At 40.1% G+C, this 18,943-nt stretch overlaps 1 protein-coding gene across 1 annotated transcript in view; it reads left to right on the plus strand.

The window, feature by feature from the left end:
* Positions 1-18,943, plus strand: part of LOC132894847 (potassium/sodium hyperpolarization-activated cyclic nucleotide-gated channel 1) — a 235,409-nt gene that overhangs the window by 118,352 nt on the left and 98,114 nt on the right. The window contains exon 3 of the mRNA XM_060934963.1: positions 1,117-1,278. Within this exon, the coding sequence (XP_060790946.1) occupies positions 1,117-1,278 (162 nt within the window). The remainder of the gene's footprint in view (positions 1-1,116; positions 1,279-18,943) is intronic.

The following is an 18,943-nucleotide window of genomic DNA, read 5'->3' on the forward strand; positions in this document are numbered from 1 at the left end:
TTGTCGTGTTTCTACATTGACTATGTTTTGTCAATATTGAACGTTACAGCTATGTTCTGATTTTTAAGATGTATGGCATTGTTGGGGGCGGCACGGTGGTGTAGTGGTTAGCGCTGTCGCCTCACAGCAAGAAGGTCCGGGTTCGAGCCCCGTGGCCGGCGAGGGCCTTTCTGTGTGGAGTTTGCATGTTCTCCCCGTGTCCGCGTGGGTTTCCTCCGGGTGCTCCAGTTTCCCCCACAGTCCAAAGACATGCAGGTTAGGTTAACTGGTGACTCTAAATTGACCGTAGGTGTGAATGTGAGTGTGAATGGTTGTCTGTGTCTATGTGTCGGCCCTGTGATGACCTGGCGACTTGTCCAGGGTGAACCCCGCCTTTCGCCCGTAGTCAGCTGGGATAGGATCCAGCTTGCCTGCGACCCTGTAGAACAGGATAAAGCAGCTACAGATAATGAGATGAGATGAGATGGCATTATTGAGCGCAGACTTCCACCAAGGCCAAATGCCGTCTCTCGCAACGTTAGCAAAAGAGAAACGATCTAGAAGGCACTCGGAGAACTCAGACCTCCGCCAAGGACTCCTCTATGACACGCAAATCTGCAACCATAACCGCTTTGGATATATTTCCAAAACTATTAGAACGATGTTCCGACACGTGAATCCCAGAGGATCGCTGCTACCCGTGAATGTGGATTGTATGACATGGAGTCATCGTATTTCTACACTGGCTATGTTTTATCACTATTGAACTTCACTGCCAGTAGCCACATGGACCCGTAGTGGACATATTTTTTTCACGATATCTTCCTTCATATTCATCATAAGTGCTACCAGGCGAGGTTTGTTTGGCCTGGCAACACTTGTTTGGGGTTTTGTTTTCGAGTAGAGTTTTTAATTTCATCCTCGGTTGGTTCAGCAACATGCTCCGCCATTTTGTTTTTCTCTACTCATGGTATATGAGCTGATATCCTAGTATTAGAGTAGCCAATCAGAGCACGCGATTGCTCATATCCAATGACTGTGGATAGAATATTGTACATTATTCTGAAATGATCGAGCAGGTGGAACCTTTTGCCGTGATGTTCTTTGACAACCTCATCTACTTTTTTCATCCTTCAGATTTTCCACATGACGTACGACCTGGCGAGCGCAGTGGTAAGAATCTTTAACCTGATTGGGATGATGCTCTTGCTGTGTCACTGGGATGGATGTCTGCAGTTCCTGGTGCCTCTGCTCCAGGACTTTCCTCCGGATTGCTGGGTGTCTCTAAACGGTATGGTTGTAAGTATTCAACCCTTTTTTATGTCTCTTTTTATTTGTTGTTTTGATCATCGTACAGTGTGTAGTGAGGCTGTGAGAAATCTCTCGATCGTGGTGGTGTGTTTTGTTCTGCAAATGTTTCCTACGTTGTCAGCTTCAGTCCTGCGTGACAATATTTTGATATTTTGGAAAAGGAAAAACAGGCTTGTATTTCCCAAATATTGACATTTTTTATATTTTCATTTATCTTACAGAAAGTCAGTAGACTTCTGTGTGGAGTTTCCCGTGTTTGTTAATGCTTCATCCGGGTTCTCTGGTTTCCTTCTGCCCCATGCTGGTAACATGCAAAACATGCTGGTAAATTGAACGAGTGTGTGAATGTGTGTGTCTTGAGATGGCTTGGTGCACTCAGAGGATAAACTGCGGCTCCGCAGTGACCCGGCCACGATAAAGCGCTTACTGAAGATCAGTGAATGACTCAGTCGAATATCTTCACTGTTTAGAAGGAAGTTGTTTGGGATTTCGATGATGGTTTCAGTTTTCTGCCTTGCGAACACGTAGGTTGCCATGTTCTGACCTCATGAACAATTTGAAAGTAAACACACACCACACTGGACATGTGTTTGACTTTCCACAGCGATACAGTATGTACAAACAATAAAGCACCTTTTCACACCATCAGCACCTGCCTTTCCCATCACGGCCATTCGGTTCGGAATAAATAACACAACAAGACGCGACGTTATAGGAAAACGATCAACAACCATGTAATGGGACGTGACATTTTGCGTAGGTTGACATTTTTTATGACTTAAAGAATCGGTTTATAGTTACATATAACATTACGGAACATCCTCATGTTCAAAAATGAAAGAAAATTTTAATTTTATTTTTAATCTTGCCTTGGTTATGAGCAACGGAAAAAAGTGTTCACGCTGTCGCTATCGGAATCGAAAGATCGCAGATTCGAATCCTGAAACTGCCACATCCATCCGTGACCAGGATTCAAAAGAAAGCAAAAAGATTGGCTGTGCTCTGTGGGTGGGAGGGGCTTACTCTCTCTCCTCTGTCAATCACAGCGACACACGGCAGTCATGAACGTCTGTGAGATCGTGTATGCAGAAGAGGGCAGACAGCGCTTATTCTCAGAGTGTTGCACTGCAGCGTGGCACAGCATCAGCAGCAGGTTACGTGTTTTGGAGGAATCACGTGTTGGCCTTCACACACACACACACACACACACACACACACACACACACACACACACACACACACACGCCCCCTGCTGGTAGCTGTTATTGCGTCATAGGGGAGGGCAGGCTGGTGGATGGGAACTGAAAGGTAACCAAACTGGGGAGAAATCAGTGTGGGGGGCGGGAACGCTAGTCTGGTTAACACCAGACCATATCACAAGTGAAATATGGTCTGGAATCCGCCTATTGAATTTCTCGTAGGGGAGGTGTGGTTTACAATTGTCAACGGCCGTTTATTGGACGTTGCGAATGTCTATCATTTGGCGTATACATAGCCCATGGCCAATCATGGCAGTTGTACCCGGTGACGTAGTTAGAGCGGCGAAGAAAGACTGTAACGCCAAACGCTGTTCTTTTTTTTTTAAACAAACTTTCGCTCTAAACTATTCAGAACAGTGTCTAAAGCTTGATCGATAGTTTGGTTCGTATCGCTCGCCGCCATGTTAAATGTGATCCGTAAACAGTCCCAAATAAACTACAAGCTTCCGTTTGTCGAATAATACGCGTCACCGTCTTTCCACCCCTCCCCACTCTCTGATTGGCTCCCTAACTCAGGCGAGCCTTTAGACCATAGTTTCCATGCTGTCTTTTCAGATCGGAATGATTGTGCAAAGCAGCATGGGATTTCCCAGGCTACGGGAACGCCAGTCTGGGGGTGGGAACGCCAGTCTGCCTAAAGGTGTACATTTTTCAGTTTGATCACAATTTGTTTTTGTTTTTTTTAGCTACTTCATGTAATGGTAATGTTTTTTTTAGCTACTTCATGTAATGGTAATGTTTTTTTTAGCTACTTCATGTACTTCACGGTCAGAAAGGAAACTACAGGAGCTGAGGAAGCTCGCAAAGAACAGGACGCAGTGGAGAGGGTTGAAGAAAGACCGATTGCAGCTGCAGAGTGTCCAGATCACTGCAGCAGCACAACACAGTGAACTAACTTCGTGTAATCAGACATACCGTAATCCGAATCAGTTCCAGATGTCAGAATATCACGGTGTTGTTGTGCAAGTGCAGCGAGTACAGCAGCGTTTCAGGGCCACTGTTTAAACAATAAAAACACAAGAGTTTGAAAAACAGTTGTGATATTTCAAGATTAAAACTTTTATTCTATCCACATTTCCTGGATGTGAGCGATCACGTGCTCTGATTGGCTACTCTACTACTAGGATATCAGCTCGTATACCGTGAGTAGAGAAAAACAAAATGGTGGCGCGTGTTGCTGAACCAATCGAGGACGAAATAAAAACTCTCCTCGAAAACCAAACCCCAAAAATACAAAAAAAATATATGGAATGAACAGCCATGTACAAAATATGGAATGAAAGTATTTGACGGTAAGAACGTGTTTGTTTGTTTTTTTTCAAGAATTATTATCACATTTTTCACAAATTGCTCCTGTCATTTTGCCGGTTTGTTTACATTCTAAGTGGAAATGATTTTGTTGGATGTTTTGTATAAAGATTTTATTTATCGAATTTGCAAAAAATAAAAATAAAAATGCTCCATTTCTCAAAATCCAGTGAATGTGGAGAGAATAAAACAGTTATTCCACTTGATCTCGGTGCTACGCGCCTCGTCGACTATCAGCTCATGTACGACTCGATTTTGGGGAATAACTGTTTCTTTCTTTGGAATAACTTTCTTTGTTTCTTTGGATGTACGGGTAAAGTTTCTTTCTTTTTTCTTTCTTTCTTTGGAGGTACAGGAAAACTTTCTTTCTTTTCTTTCTTTGGAGGTACAGGAAAACTTTCTTTTTTCTTTGGAAGTACAGGAAAACTTTCTTTCTTTCTTTTTTCTTTGGAAGTACAGGAAAACTTTCTTACTTTGGAAGTACAGGAAAACTTTTTCTTTTTTATTTCTTTTCTTTCTTTGGAGGTACAGGAAAACTTTCTTTTCTTTCTTTGGAGGTACAGGAAAACTTTCTTTTTTCTTTGGAAGTACAGGAAAACTTTCTTTCTTTTTTCTTTGGAAGTACAGGAAAACTTTCTTACTTTGGAAGTACAGGAAAACTTTTTCTTTTTTATTTCTTTTCTTTCTTTGGAGGTACAGGAAAAGTTTCTTTCTTTCTTTCCTTGAAAGTACAGGAAAACTTTCTTTCTTTCTTTCCTTGGAGGTACAGGAAAACTTTCTTTCTTTTTTCTTTCTTTTCTTTCTTTGGAGGTACAGGAAATCTTTCTTTCTTTTTTCTTTGGAAGTACAGGAAAACTTTCTTTCTTACTTTGGAGGTACAGGAAATCTTTCTTTCTTTTTTTGGAAGTACAGGTAAAGTTTCTTTCTTTTTTCTTTCTTTCTTTCTTTGGAGGTACAGGAAAACTTTTTCTTTCTTTCTTTCTTTCTTTCTTTCTTTCTTTCTTTCTTTGGAGTAACTTCCAAGTACAATCTTGATATAAAAAATAAGTGGCAACATTTCAAAAATAAAGTCGTACAATTTTGAGAAAATGTAATATTGCAAGAAAAATAATATCATTAGAAAAAGGTGCAATATCTCACAGATAAATGTATAATTCTATGACAAAATGTTCGTGTGTTAACGATCGACGACTTTATTCGCAAAATATTGCAGCTTTTTTTCTCATAATATCGGACACACATTTTTTTCTCGAAATCCTGTATTTTGATTTTTTAAAGTGATTCTAAAACCCTGCGTTTTCTACACAGTAGAAAAGTCTGTATTTCACCATGAGATGAGTTTCCCAGGCTGCCACACTCATCAGCGTAAACCGACACAGCGTATCTGATCCGATCGTAACGAGTGTCGAATATTTCAGGCATTTCAGAGAGAAGATGTGAGCTGAATGTAAGATTTGTCATTTGACCTTTAATGGAACAGGAAGTGCAGCACAGCTAGCAGATGGCTGTTCGGGATTTCTCATTACACATCACATCGGGGAGAGGAAAAAAAAAGAAGCGGCGGCTGATTAAAAAAGCCGAGCTCGGCTCCTTTTTAGTTCCTCTCAGCTCCATTATTCAGCTCATCATCTTCAAGGTCAAATTGGGCTGCGAGCGCACTCGGGCGTTCACCGTCCAGGAAACACGTTCAGATCGGGTTCTCTCTCTCTCTCTCTCTCTCTCTCTCTCTCTCTCTCTCTCTCTCTCCGTGCTCTCTGTGTCTGGTGAAGGATTTTGGGAAAACGGTGAAGTGGAGAAAAGCTTTTTAGACACCAGGGTCTCATTTCAAGCACTGTAGCGCAAAGCTTATGTTCAGATGGCAGCAGTAAGAATCACTGAACACTAAAAATGAAAATGATCTCATTCTGCTTCGTGAATTCAGCAGTTCAGCTTTTCACCAAGATTCAGTGCAAATACAGCTGATTTATTTATATTAATAATTTCAACAGCTGAATAAGTTCAAGCTGTCTCTCTCTGGACTTTGCCTTTGCTATTTGATTTGTTAGCATGGAGCAAAAAATCGGTGATTATGAAGAATTGCTAGCTTAACCGTTAATCGTCTCGCTAGCTTGCTAGAGCGCTCGCTAATTCTCTGTAGAAGGATCACAAGCTAGATTTTATGGTGTTCTGTTTGTACTGGGAAGTCAGGAAATATCCATTGGAACGCCCTCTGAAATCGGATTTTCCGACTCAGAGAATCAGAGGCACCTTATTAACCCTGACTTGAAAATCCAAGATGGCTGCTCCACATGTCAACAGTAGTGAAAGCTGTAGTATTACTGTTTATTAGCGCTTCTGTCTTATTTGTGTCTCGTTAAATTAGCCGTACACGCACAGTACTGTCCAACTTCTCTCTATGGACATTGGACACGTTGCTACGGTATTTGAATGCACAAAACACGGTGTAATGCATTTTATCAACTCGTATTGCTAACAATGGCGAGAACTGGTGTTGCTCATTGGTTTTCTGACATCATATCCAGCTCCAACTTCCGAGGTAAATAGAACACAGCGTTAGAATGATGATTAGCTAGATGCAGGGATCCCAGACGTCTGGTATTTAGCAGAATTCCGCTATTGTTCTAGCCAAAGTGTTGTTTTTTTAAAATCTCTTGTATATCCATTAAAAATATGTTTGTTTAAGTAAAATGACCAGCAGAATACGTTCTGATTTGGTTTGCTTGTTTAGCGATGTTTTCGTAGGCTTCGTTTGTTCTCGTTGACATTCAGGAAGTTAAATTGATGTAAATACCGCGAGACTGTACGCGATATAGAACGAGAAAACAATACGGCTGCGCCCATTTGCTAGAAAACGTGTTTTAACTCCATTTGTGCTTTTGTTTCTAATGCGTTGAACTTAATTCAATTCTAATGCGTTGAACTTAATTCAGAGCACCGCAGGAACATCAGAAAAAGCAGAAGGAAAGATCAGAGAAACAAAAGCAGAGAAAACTGGAGGAAAGATCACAGAATGCACCCCAGAAAAGAGCATTAAATTCCTCTGCAGTGAAACCTTTCAAAAAGAGAAAGGTTTAAATCAAATATCTCCAATATTTGCTGTATTATGTATATATATTGCGGCGGCTGTGCGGGCGGTTTGGGACACACCAGCGCTCTGTGTGGCGGAGCTTCTCTGCTCACTTTGTGGATCCACGGCGTGGTGTTCGAGCGATGTTGCTGACGGCGCCACGGCGGCGGTGCTGGAGATGTGGGACTTGTTTTCGTGCGCCTTTTGGTGGGACTGTGGCTGCTACACCACGGGAATTACATCCTGACCCCTACTCGGTGGACTTTTTAGTTTTTTTATTATTATTTTTATTTATTATTTTTTTTCTTTGTCTATAATTGTAAAGCGTCCTTGGGTTTCTTGAAAGGCGCTATATAAATTTAACTTATTATTATATCTAATATTACTGAATCATTGATTTCTGCTCATATTCATGATTTTTGAAAAATGAATGTGGCTTATATTAGACTAGTATTGACATTAACTCGAAACAAAAAATAAACAAATGAGATGAACTATGGATACTATTGTTATATTATAACCAGGGCTTTGAACCGGTTCAAGGAATGAAAACGAAAACCGGGAACTTTTTCTATTTCACATGGAACAGAAACGAAACCAGGAACTTTATTATTTTTTATGTTCCGGAACAGAAACGCTTATTAAAAATAATGGTAACCGGTTAATACCGGTTATTATTTCGTTCCTCAAAGTTTCCGTAGCCTACAAATAAAAGTCATTCTTCTCCTGTGCAAGTTTCTATGACCCGCTGGGGTTCACTTCCTGTGTGACGTTCGCTGACTGAATGGAGAGAGCGGGAGGGTGGACTACTATCACGTCTCCACATCTTAAATAAGAGGTAAATATTGCAGTCTATCGTTATTCGGAAACGTCAATTTCAAACACGATATCAATATATTTGTCCACGTTAATGAGAGGCTCGCGAACATTAAATGGTGTTAACCTCTGTTAGCCTATCAATGCATAGGGCCTGACTCGCCTTTGGTAACACACTAAACGAATTATCTTTCATTTTTGGCACTTTTTCTGTTTGTGTAGATGGGAAGACATACTGAGAATCCAAATCGCCAACATTTGAAATAATAATTGTTTTGAATTATTTCTTGTCTTATTTAATGAAGGTTGTAATAGAATTAGCCTACATTTGGCTTAAGCTGGATGAGACAGAGACATAATTTTATAGCCATTTGTTAAACAGTTGACAGGGAACGTAATTAACCGTTCCGGGAACGAAATTTTTTTGTTCTAACCGGTTCGGGAACGTCTATTTAATGGTGGAACCCAAAACCGGAAACGTTAAAATTCTGTTTCTGTTCGGAACGAACCAATAGGAAAAAAATTCTGGTTCAAAGCCCTGATTAGAACAAAATCAGTGGAATATTTAGGCAAGTATATTCTTCAAAGCTACATTTTCGTCTAATTTTTATAAATAACAATTTTTTTTGCCACTTATGTCATTGATTGATTACAAAATATGGCATCACATAGATACACATTATTGTTAAATTCTGTTGCTTTTCTATGTTAAATCTATGTAAAAAAAATGTGTTCTATAGCATCTTTAAATGTTAAAATCTCAACAGCTAGATGTACAGGGATCCTCAGCTGGATGTAGAAGGGTTGCTAGCTAGATTTGCAGAGACTGTTAGCTAAATTTAAGGGACTACTAGCCTGAAGAAAAATAATTGCTAGCTAGATTTAAAGTTAGCTTAAAATCTAGCTAGCTTGATGTAGAGGGCTATATCGCTGGCTATATCTTTGTTTATCTTGGTGAGTATTAAGTTCAGATTCAGCTTTTTTTAGTTCTGCTAGTTAACTCTTAGAACATCTAGAGTTCTTAAGGGTACTTTTGGTGTCCCTCGAGTGGAACAAACAAAGGTTAGTAGCCTACAACAGTGTTTGTTTCCGTACCAGGAGGGAAGAAGCTAAGCAGCCTTAATTATCCAATGAATCCTTGAAGAACCTTGAAGAACTTATTTCTTCAAAGGGTTTAACAAGTACTAAGAAAGTCAAGCTAGATTTAAAAATTCCTGACAGGTTCTAGGTATTAAGAAGAAACTAATGACCCATGATTTAGAGTTTGTTCCACACAAAAAGAATTACGAAGGGTGCATTGGCTAAATTGGGGTTCTTAGCTTCCAAGAAAAAAAAAAGTGTTCTGCTGGGAACGCTTCCTGATAGAAAAAAAAAAACACTTTCTTATACAGTTATCCATAGAAACTACTACATACGAAGTACAAGAAGAATTAAAACACTCTCAGACCAGTGTGTAGCTGCAGAAGGAGTCCGTTCACCAGGAGAACGGGCGTAAACTGATTTTAGATCCGTGTGTACCAACATTCTCCACAGGTCTGCCGGAATCTTAACGTCGTTATGCCTGGGAGATGAGCGTGTGCTTTACTGCGTTTGCTCCCTGATGTGATTAAAGACTCATTAGTGTGTATAAGCGTTAAAACGCACTGACTCGATTCAGGTTAATCGTGATGGATTAAGGACAGCAAAACGAGCCACTTTCCCAGTAGTCGTGTTGAATATTGGGTTTAGTATCTGGCGCCGAGTTCATGAGGCTTCGTTTCAGAGCTTTTCAGCAGATCAGGTTGCGGATTAGACGCTACACATGCAACCGCCGTCATGCTAACCTTCAACTGATGGGAAAGATTGGGATTTTACAGAGAGTACAGGGTCCCTGGTACAAGATACGATCCTGAGGAATTCCGCATGTTGTTCTTCCCATGTGGGTTTTCTGCAGATTTGTACAAAAAGAAAGAAACGTCAGCTTGTTGTCACAGGAATGGCTTCTTGATAATTTGTGAATTGTTTGGATCAATGCCCGAGTTGTATTTTGTATTCCCACCTCGCTCTCAGCATTCCCAGGACAGACTCTAGCTCCGCCCCTCCCTGATTACAGGAGATGAATAAATGTAAGCACTGAAACAATGGTGCTGGTGGTATACTGTAATGTCTGCCAAGCTCATTACCACGCCCTCAGACACTGCTCCATCCAGTCTGAGGTTACATATTGTTAATGTGGGTAGTTGAATATCGCGCTGGTCACAAAGCGGTTTAATTAATCTTCTCCCGGTGTATATTATGAGGTGTTTTACAAATTCCTGAAACTCTCACTGAAAGGAAGGTAAAATGTATTTCATTCCCTTTCCTTTCACATCCAGTGTTCGGATTCCTCAGGTGCAGTTTTAATTCTGCCTGGTTTTCTTTCTCTCAGTGTAAGGTTTAAAATGAATCCCACCCCAGCTTCCTGGAGACTATGAGAAAAGGGCTGGGATGGTGTGATGTGTTGCTCGAGATGACTGCAGGGGAGTAAAAAAATATAACCTTGGAACCTGTAACCTGGATAAAATAATTTGGCTTGAATAAACCAGGTTCAAATTAGATCTAAATTTGGTTTATTCCCTGTTCTTTAACCAAAATTAATCCAGAACTAAATTTTTGCTTGTGTCCCAAAGCCAAATTTTGGTTTACACTCTTAGGAATGAAAAGCAATCCGTTGGCCAAATTTTGGTCAAAAGAATTCTCCAGTCTGAGGTGAATCATTACAAGTCCAGAGTTGGAGGAGGCTTCAGCTCGAAACATATCCAAGTGTCACTACATGAGAAAATACACATTTTTTTTTTCAATCAAAATCAAGCCAAAATTTTGCTAAAACTAGACCAAAATTAAGCCAAACTTTCAACCAAAATTTGCCAAAGGAATCGACCAAAATTTAAACCGAATCTTGGTCAGACTCCTGTAAATATTTTGGCTTACTTTTAAAGCTGTACTGCCTTTCAGATTTTTCAAGTGTAGGTCATAAAAATAATTTTCCCGACACCCAATTATTTTTGTTTAGTGACCAAAAGCTACTGAATTCAAATCACAGACTTCCAATTTTATTAGTTTTTTTTATAGAACAATTAATGAATTTATCTCCATGTGGCCCTAAATTCTCCGCTATTTTTTCCTGCTTCACCATGACCCAATTCAAGATACTACATCATGCATCACGTGGTGGGCTTTCCCCGTTCACGCAAGGCATTGTGGGATACAAATTTGAAACAGGAGAGAAAAATGGAGGACGTGAGTGTGCGAATGAAACGTGAAAGAGTGACGGAAAGAAAGCAAGAAGAAAAGACGTTATGTTATATACGAAGGAAAGGAAACGCAGGATCAAACTAATAAATATTGGCGCTCAGCGAGCACCTCGGTGTGACCAGCTGTTCGTTTAGCGACAGAATGATGGAACTGTCAGTGCACACTCAAAGGGAAACCTGCGCATGCGCACACGGACTTCCTCTGTCTGCTTGACTGCGCCAAGCGAGCGATTTCATGCACATTATTTGCTTTAATCCCCTCAAATTAAATAACTTCCCAGCCACAGAATGGCCTGATATTTTGTGAGATATTACAGAAATAAACAGATATCACAATCACCACATTTCAGACAGAACTAAATTTCACCGATTTTATGAAACCGAAAGGCCGTCTCGCTTTAAGCTTGAATCATTTCTAAGTGCCACTACATAAGAAAATTACATTTTTTAAAAATCAAAATCAAGCCAAAATTTTACTAAAACTAGACCAAAAACTAAGCCAAACTTTAAACCAAATGTTGGTCAAGCTCATTTAAAGTGATGCAGGTCGATGTATTAAAAAGACGAACAGTACCCTGTGGAGCTTGAATAACCCCGAGGTACTTGAATCACACGCTGTATTGCCCGCTGCCTCATGCCTGTGAAGGAGAACGAGCTGGAAAAACACCGCACGCTAATGTTTACACTTGGGTACAGAAACAGCCGAAGTTTGTCCTCATTATAATATTATAATGAGCGAGATCACAACAAACATGGCAGAACTGGCGGCCTCTGACGCAGAAGCAAGTGCTCGAGAGCCTTCGAGCTCACAGGTGCGTTTAGATTTGGAATATTTAAATTCTAATCTGTATAAAAGTCGATGTAATAAGTAAAGATACCAATTAGCGTTATTTTGTAAGCCATCATTGCCTGGAAGCAGTAAAAAGTGATGTTTGGGTGGGCACCTGGCGGCCATGTTTGCTGTGGCACCGCAGTCGCGACCCGCACATGACCTCACATGACTTTTCCGACTAGCTGCTGAGGGAGCGGTTTGTAAACAGACGAGCACGTGGTTAGGACGCCCCGCATGAGGAAATAAAACGTATTGAAACAAGATGATGCATACCAGCTATGGGGACGGGTATCAGATCAAACAATTCAGAAAGGGGAGGGGATTAAATGATTCCTGAACCAGCACATCAACCTGTGTCACTTTAAATACTTTGGCTTATTTTTAAGGTCAGGGCGGCACGGTGGTGTAGTGGTTAGCGCTGTCGCCTCACAGCAAGAAGGTCCGGGTTCGAGCCCCGTGGCCGGCGAGGGCCTTTCTGTGTGGAGTTTGCATGTTCTCCCCGTGTCCGCGTGGGTTTCCTCCGGGTGCTCCGGTTTCCCCCACAGTCCAAAGACATGCAGGTTAGGTTAACTGGTGACTCTAAATTGAGCGTAGGTGTGAATGTGAGTGTGAATGGTTGTCTGTGTCTATGTGTCAGCCCTGTGATGACCTGGCGACTTGTCCAGGGTGTACCCTAGTCTGGCTAACGCGACTTCAAAGCTCTGCGAGCATTTGGTCTGGCAAAGATATTCAGCCCAACCGTTTCCCAAAGCGCGTGATTGACCCGCCTCCCTGAAATGCCTCAGTTTGCTACTGGTCGAAGCCAGAAAAGGCTGTGACGAAGCTTAAACCAATCACATCACTCTTTCCTCTGATGTATGTGACGCGATGGAAACTGCTTGAGTAACAGGAAGAAGATAAATACCTCCAGGGCTGCTCTTTGCTCCGTTTTCAATGAGAACTTCCCGTTGAATGCTTTCAATACAGCATCTACCGCTGTGTCAAAGGCTTGCCGCTGCTCCATGTTCGTAATGCTTCTAGTGAATTAAAGCGCTTCCGGCATAGATTCTGTAAACAATCTATGGCTTCCGGTCGCAGTTCTACTATGTCAGTGCCTTGAACACACCTCTACCCAGGGCCGTTGGTGATGCTCAAAGTTGATTGGCTCCTGATTTTTCGGGAGCTTGGAAGAGCTGGAGATAGCTTGCCTTGCCAGACTAAGTTCGCAACAGGCCCTCGTGTTGTGTCACACTTAGGATGGGCGGGCCCAGGCTAGGTGTACCCCGCCTTTCGCCCGTAGTCAGCTGGGATAGGCTCCAGCTTGCCTGCGACCCTGTAGAACAGGATAAAGCGGCTACAGGAGATGAGATGAGATTTTTAAGGTCTAATTTTGGTCAACAGACCAAGTCAAAATTAGGTCTAATTTTGGTTAAATGTTTGGGTTAATTTTGGTCAAACCTTCGCCAAAATATTTCGTAAGGGAATAGAATTGAAGAGAGAGTTTCTCTGGGTTGAGAATGAGAATTCCACCAATGAGGAGAAGTCTGAAGCATAATATTGACCAATTTCACCACCAAAACACTAGTTTATTAAAATCCGAGAGAAAAAAAAGTACATGGGTCGAATGCGTTATTCGTGTTGTTTCATCCGTCACGTCTGATGAGCAAAGTGATTTGGTGATGATGTGAAAAAGGTGTTTTTTTTCCACAAAAATCTCAATAAGAGAGCGGTTTCTGTATGAGTGTTCAGCGTGTTCTGTCTCTCGACCCAGTAGAACAGAATCACGTGTGCTGCTCTTTTACAAGCAAATCCTCTTAGGAGTTGTTTAAGCAAATACCACAATCCAAAAAAAAATCCTGGCAAACAAGGCAGCAATGAAGCAACAGTGATGAAAATAATGTGTTCTTGCTCCCATTACTTACATCTTACTTCTAGCTGGTGGAGTGTTTTCTTCTCCGACGGCCGGATCAATGGGAGCCCTGTGTGCTTAGATGTTTTGCCATGAAAAAATAAAATCGATACAGATGAATCGGTGTGGAGCAAGCCGAGCTCGGCATTTATTGTAGGACCAGGCGGGGGGTCGTGGTCCTGCTGAGGGATAATCCATGACTTGTCAATGTGAGATGGTGTGAGGTCTATAATGGGTCGTCAGGGGCCAATAACGAGGCAAGAGATGAAACAGGAGTTCGGCTGAGTTTACCCATGATACAGATTGAGCACTGTGATGAGGGCAAAAAGCACCAAGAACCCCCACAGTCTTCGTACCACCGTCTGATCTGCTCAAACAGATATGAACTGAGATTCTGCTGGTCAGATGGACTGCTGGAACCATTCTCACTGTAAAATGGTTGAATGTTCATACAGCTTCGAATTGACGGCTGCCTCTATAAATGACAAGTCAGTATTGTTGAGCCGTGTGGGCGTGGCATGTACAGCATTCTTTTTTCATGAGAAACAGTCATAGCATCTCTCTGAAGATCTATGAGATGAGATGTTCCAAAGAATATTTAACAGTTATTCCACAAAATTGACTCCTACATGAACTGATAGCAGCTATAATCCAGGTACGACGAGATTGAGTGGAATAACTGTTTTATTCTGTCCACATTCACTGGATTTTGAGAAACACTGCATTTTTTTTTTTGCAAATTCGATGAAAAAAAAACTTTATACAAAATGTCTGATAAAATCATTTCCGCTTAGAATGTTAACAAGCCGGGGGCGTCGTGGCTCAGGTGGATAAGGCGCCATACCATAACCGGGTTCGATTCCGGCCCGAGGTCATTTCCCGATCCCTCCCTGTCTCTCTCTCAGGCTCATTTCCTGTCTCTACACTGTCCTATCCAATAATAAAGGTGAAAAAAGCCCCAAAAAATCTTTAAAAAAAAAAAGAATGTTAACAAACCGGCGAAATGACAGGAGCAATTTGTGAAAAATGTGATGATAATAATTCTTGAAAAATAAAAAAAGATACGTTCTTACCATCAAATACTTTCATTCCATATTTTTTTGCTTTTTTTTGTATTTTTTGTGGTTTTGTTTTCGAGTAGAGTTTTTATTTCATCTTCAGTTGGTTCAGCAACACGCTCTGCCATTTTGTTTTCCTCTACTCGCAGTATATGAGCTGATATCCTAGTAGTAGAGTAGCCAATCAGAGCATGTGATTGCTCATATCCTGTGGATAGAATAACAATGCTTGTATCAAACAAATGAGACACACAGACCAAGATGGCTGTTCTGTACACTTTTTTTTTTTCAAATTTACATCTTATCTGCCCTGATTTGTATAATTCTGACCAGACAAATTCAAAATAACGGCAAAATAAATATCCACTGGCTTTCTTGCTGACTACAAAACTCTGATGTGATTCACTCTGATTCATTTTGCATGTTCACGTGTGCACGAGGTGAATCATTTCTGGAATGTGGAATTGACTCTTGACTCCAAAGCTGTCAGGTTGACTCATAGTTTTCCAAACTTGGAATCAGTGACGCTCTTTGAGCTCGGCTTCGATGTGAACCGAAACAAGATGCCGACTTGATAACTTAACATGACAAGATTAAATATATATATATATATATATATATATATATATATATATATATATAGTGTATGCTAAGAAGATTAAACATTGCATCATTTATTGGCTAAAATAGTAAAAGTAAAAAAAAAAAGTTTCATTACTTACAAATGATTCAGATAGCTTCGCTACTCGATGTCCAACACTGTATAATACAGACGCTTCATGACATGAGGTTTGAAATTAGAAAATCATTCATTTTCAATTCACTACTGACTATTTGGCCAAAGTAACATGAGAGAGAGGATATTACACAGTTACACAAAGATATGAAGTTTATCTTCAAGTGGTGAACGTATGAAATATTAAATAAAATATAAAATATTTTCAACACGAGAAGATAAACTTCATATATTCGTGTCACCATGTAACATTCTTTATGGACACATCCAAAAAAACAAACAAACCCCAAGTTAATCAAAATAATTTTAATTTTGAATCAGTTCGCCATTTTGACAACGCGCATCTAGTCAGCGGGAAAACACTGGGAGTGACGTCATTGGGGTGAAATATCAGGAATTATTACACATCCAGGACACTTTTTCCATGGATTAAAAACGTGTTCTATTCCCTTCTAGCGGGTTTCATTCATCTGGTTTGATAGCATGCAATATTATTATCATATCGCTTATCTTACGTGTATTACGTCACTCTACCCAATGGAGAATGAGTGTTGAATATGGTTTACGATATTGCACGGTTGTCAAGGCAACATGACGTCACATGTCAGAGACGTAAAACTTCGTACTAGCGAGCGACTGGGACAATTCGTAAACAAACATGGCTGCCAGGTTTGCTTCGTTAAATACGGAAGATTTTGAGAGAATTTTGAAAGAGAAAGCTGCGTTGAACACCTGAAAGGAACGTGTATGGAAATAATAATAATATTGGCTGGCTTTTTTTCGTGGTCTATCAGATATATTCCATTCAGCTGCTCGTCTTTGACTCGTTCAGTATCATGCTCGCTGAGTGGAATATATCTGATAGACCACAAAAAAAAAAAAACAGCCAGTGTCCCTCAGTTCCGTGATGTATTTCATATGAAAAATGCGAGTTTTTCAACACGAGAAGATAAACTTCATATCTTCAAGCCAACGTGTGATTTTCTTTTTATTATATCGACACATTCACAAACAAAAAGTCCCCAAATTTATCAAAACAACTCACTCATCGATTTCCTCACGAGTCACAGATAGAGATTTATGTCACAATTTCGGTTCTCCATGTTCCGGATGGAGCTCGGATTAAAAATACGAGTGGCGTATTTCCCAGTAAAACACTCATTTCAATATAATATAATATAATATAATATAATATAATATAATATAATATAATATAATATAATATAATATAATATAATATAATATAATATAATATAATATAATATAATATAATATAATATAATATAATATAATATAATATGTTTTCTGATAGGGCATGAAAGATCGATTTATGACCATAAATGTGTGACACAGCTCGAACCCTGGATAAGGAAGGAGAACTCAATACACTGCGCTAATAAGCATGATTCAGTCAGGTGCACCGTCCTTCCAACGTTTCTCACACTGACCACAAATGAGTAATTACAAACCAAAATATGCCATGAGGCCAACAATACAGCGTCATGTGAAGAATTCCAACCAATTAGAGGAGGTTTTCTCTGTTTCATGCATCTCTTGTTTCCAGCATGAGCTTTGTTTAATGAGCGTGATGCAACACTGTGATACTTTTACTGGGCCTCAATCATCGGACTGGTAAGACCACAAGTCCTCAATTTGTCAATTGGTGAAACTCCAAAATAGTGGCATTTCTTTCCCAACGCTTGTTTACGCCTTCTAATCCTGTCAGGTAAAGATTTCACCAGTGTCTCGGGAGAGTTCCTGTCAATTTTACTCGGTTATTTCACTGTGTGATTTGGGACCGGGTTTCATTTCACCTGTTGCTCTGAATAATCACACTGGGTTTACCGTGAGACTGACGCCTGGTCATTGAGGAGGCCAAGAGTGTTCTGTCAGGCTGGTTGAACAAATCACACACCGTCAAAGCAGATACCACTCATCTTCTGGACTTCGGATCAGCTCTGATAGCTGGTGCACAATTTGTGAAACTGTGAACAAGGACAAACGTCGTGAATGTGGTTAAAAATTAGTCCCTACAGTGACAAAGTGAACAAATTAGCAATGTATTTAAATATATGATTTTTTATTTTTTTGCTCTTATTCCTGTGTGATACTGTATATTTGTGCAAGTACCAAAGAGTTCAGCTCAAGTCAAAAGTGTTTCAGTACTTTTTTTGGATCACATTTCTATAAAAGTCATTTCTATAAACTAAATATAACAACTGTAGCTGCATAACAGCAACACAAGATGTTCGTATAAAAGTGCGCAAAATAGCCATCGCGACATTTAATTATAAAATAATAATTAAAACGTACACATGCAGGACACAGACTGTGTCCATCACACGAAATCGCTTACTTTACACCATGAAGCCCTTCCTCTAACACCTCTTCAAACTAATATTCGTTTACGCCGAACCTTCTTTCATTTCCACAGAGGTGTTGTTCGGATCTGCAGATATAAAGGACATTTTTAAAACAATTCAGCAGCTCAACGCAACATTTACAACCAATTTACACAACAGAAATGGCATTTCTCCATTTCATTCAGCTTCTCTCTTTAGCAGAAAAAAATTCAGTTGACACCAGTGTGTAAATCTCTGCTTCAAACCATCAGATGATGTGGTTTAGAAAGCAGTGGGATTATCTGTAATCTTTAAACAGGAACAAAACTTTGAGATTTATCTGATCACTCAAACATTATGGGGTGTCCATCTTGGACAACTGGAATGAAGTGAAATACAAACATATACAAGTACGTTTTCCAGCATCTTCAGAATGGAGGAGTTTACACTTCTTTGTACTTTGTTGGTGAGAGATAAAAGATTGTTGCAGGGGAACAGCTGTTTATAGCTGCTATAACGCAAGTCTGTGCTGGACACATTCCACAACGTTAGGTGTAACTATAAATGGATAAAAAGTACACATCTCATTTTTTTAATAAATAAAAATTGCAATCAGTGGCAAATTGCTGTGGTAGAAGAGGAATACAGTGGGGCAAAAAAGTATTTAGTCAGCCACCAATTGTGTAAGTTCTCCCACTTAAAAAGATGAGAGAGGCCTGTAATTTTCATCATAGGTACACTTCAACTATGAGAGACAAAATGGGGGGAAAGAATCCAGGAAATCACATTGTAGGATTTTTAATGAATTAATTGGTAAATTCCTCTGTAAAATAAGTATTTGGTCACCTACAAACAAGCAAGATTTCTGGCTCTCACAGACCTGTAACAACTTCTTTAAGAGGCTCCTCTGTCCTCCACTCGTTACCTGTATTAATGGCACCTGTTTGAACTCATTATCAGTATAAAAGACGCCTGTCCACAACCTCAAACAGTCACACTCCAAACTCCACTATGGCCAAGACCAAAGAGCTGTCAAAGGACACCAGAAACAAAATTGTAGACCTGCACCAGGCTG

This window comes from Neoarius graeffei, chromosome 12 (assembly GCF_027579695.1).
Source record: "Neoarius graeffei isolate fNeoGra1 chromosome 12, fNeoGra1.pri, whole genome shotgun sequence".
Classification (NCBI taxonomy): Eukaryota; Metazoa; Chordata; class Actinopteri; order Siluriformes; family Ariidae; genus Neoarius; species Neoarius graeffei.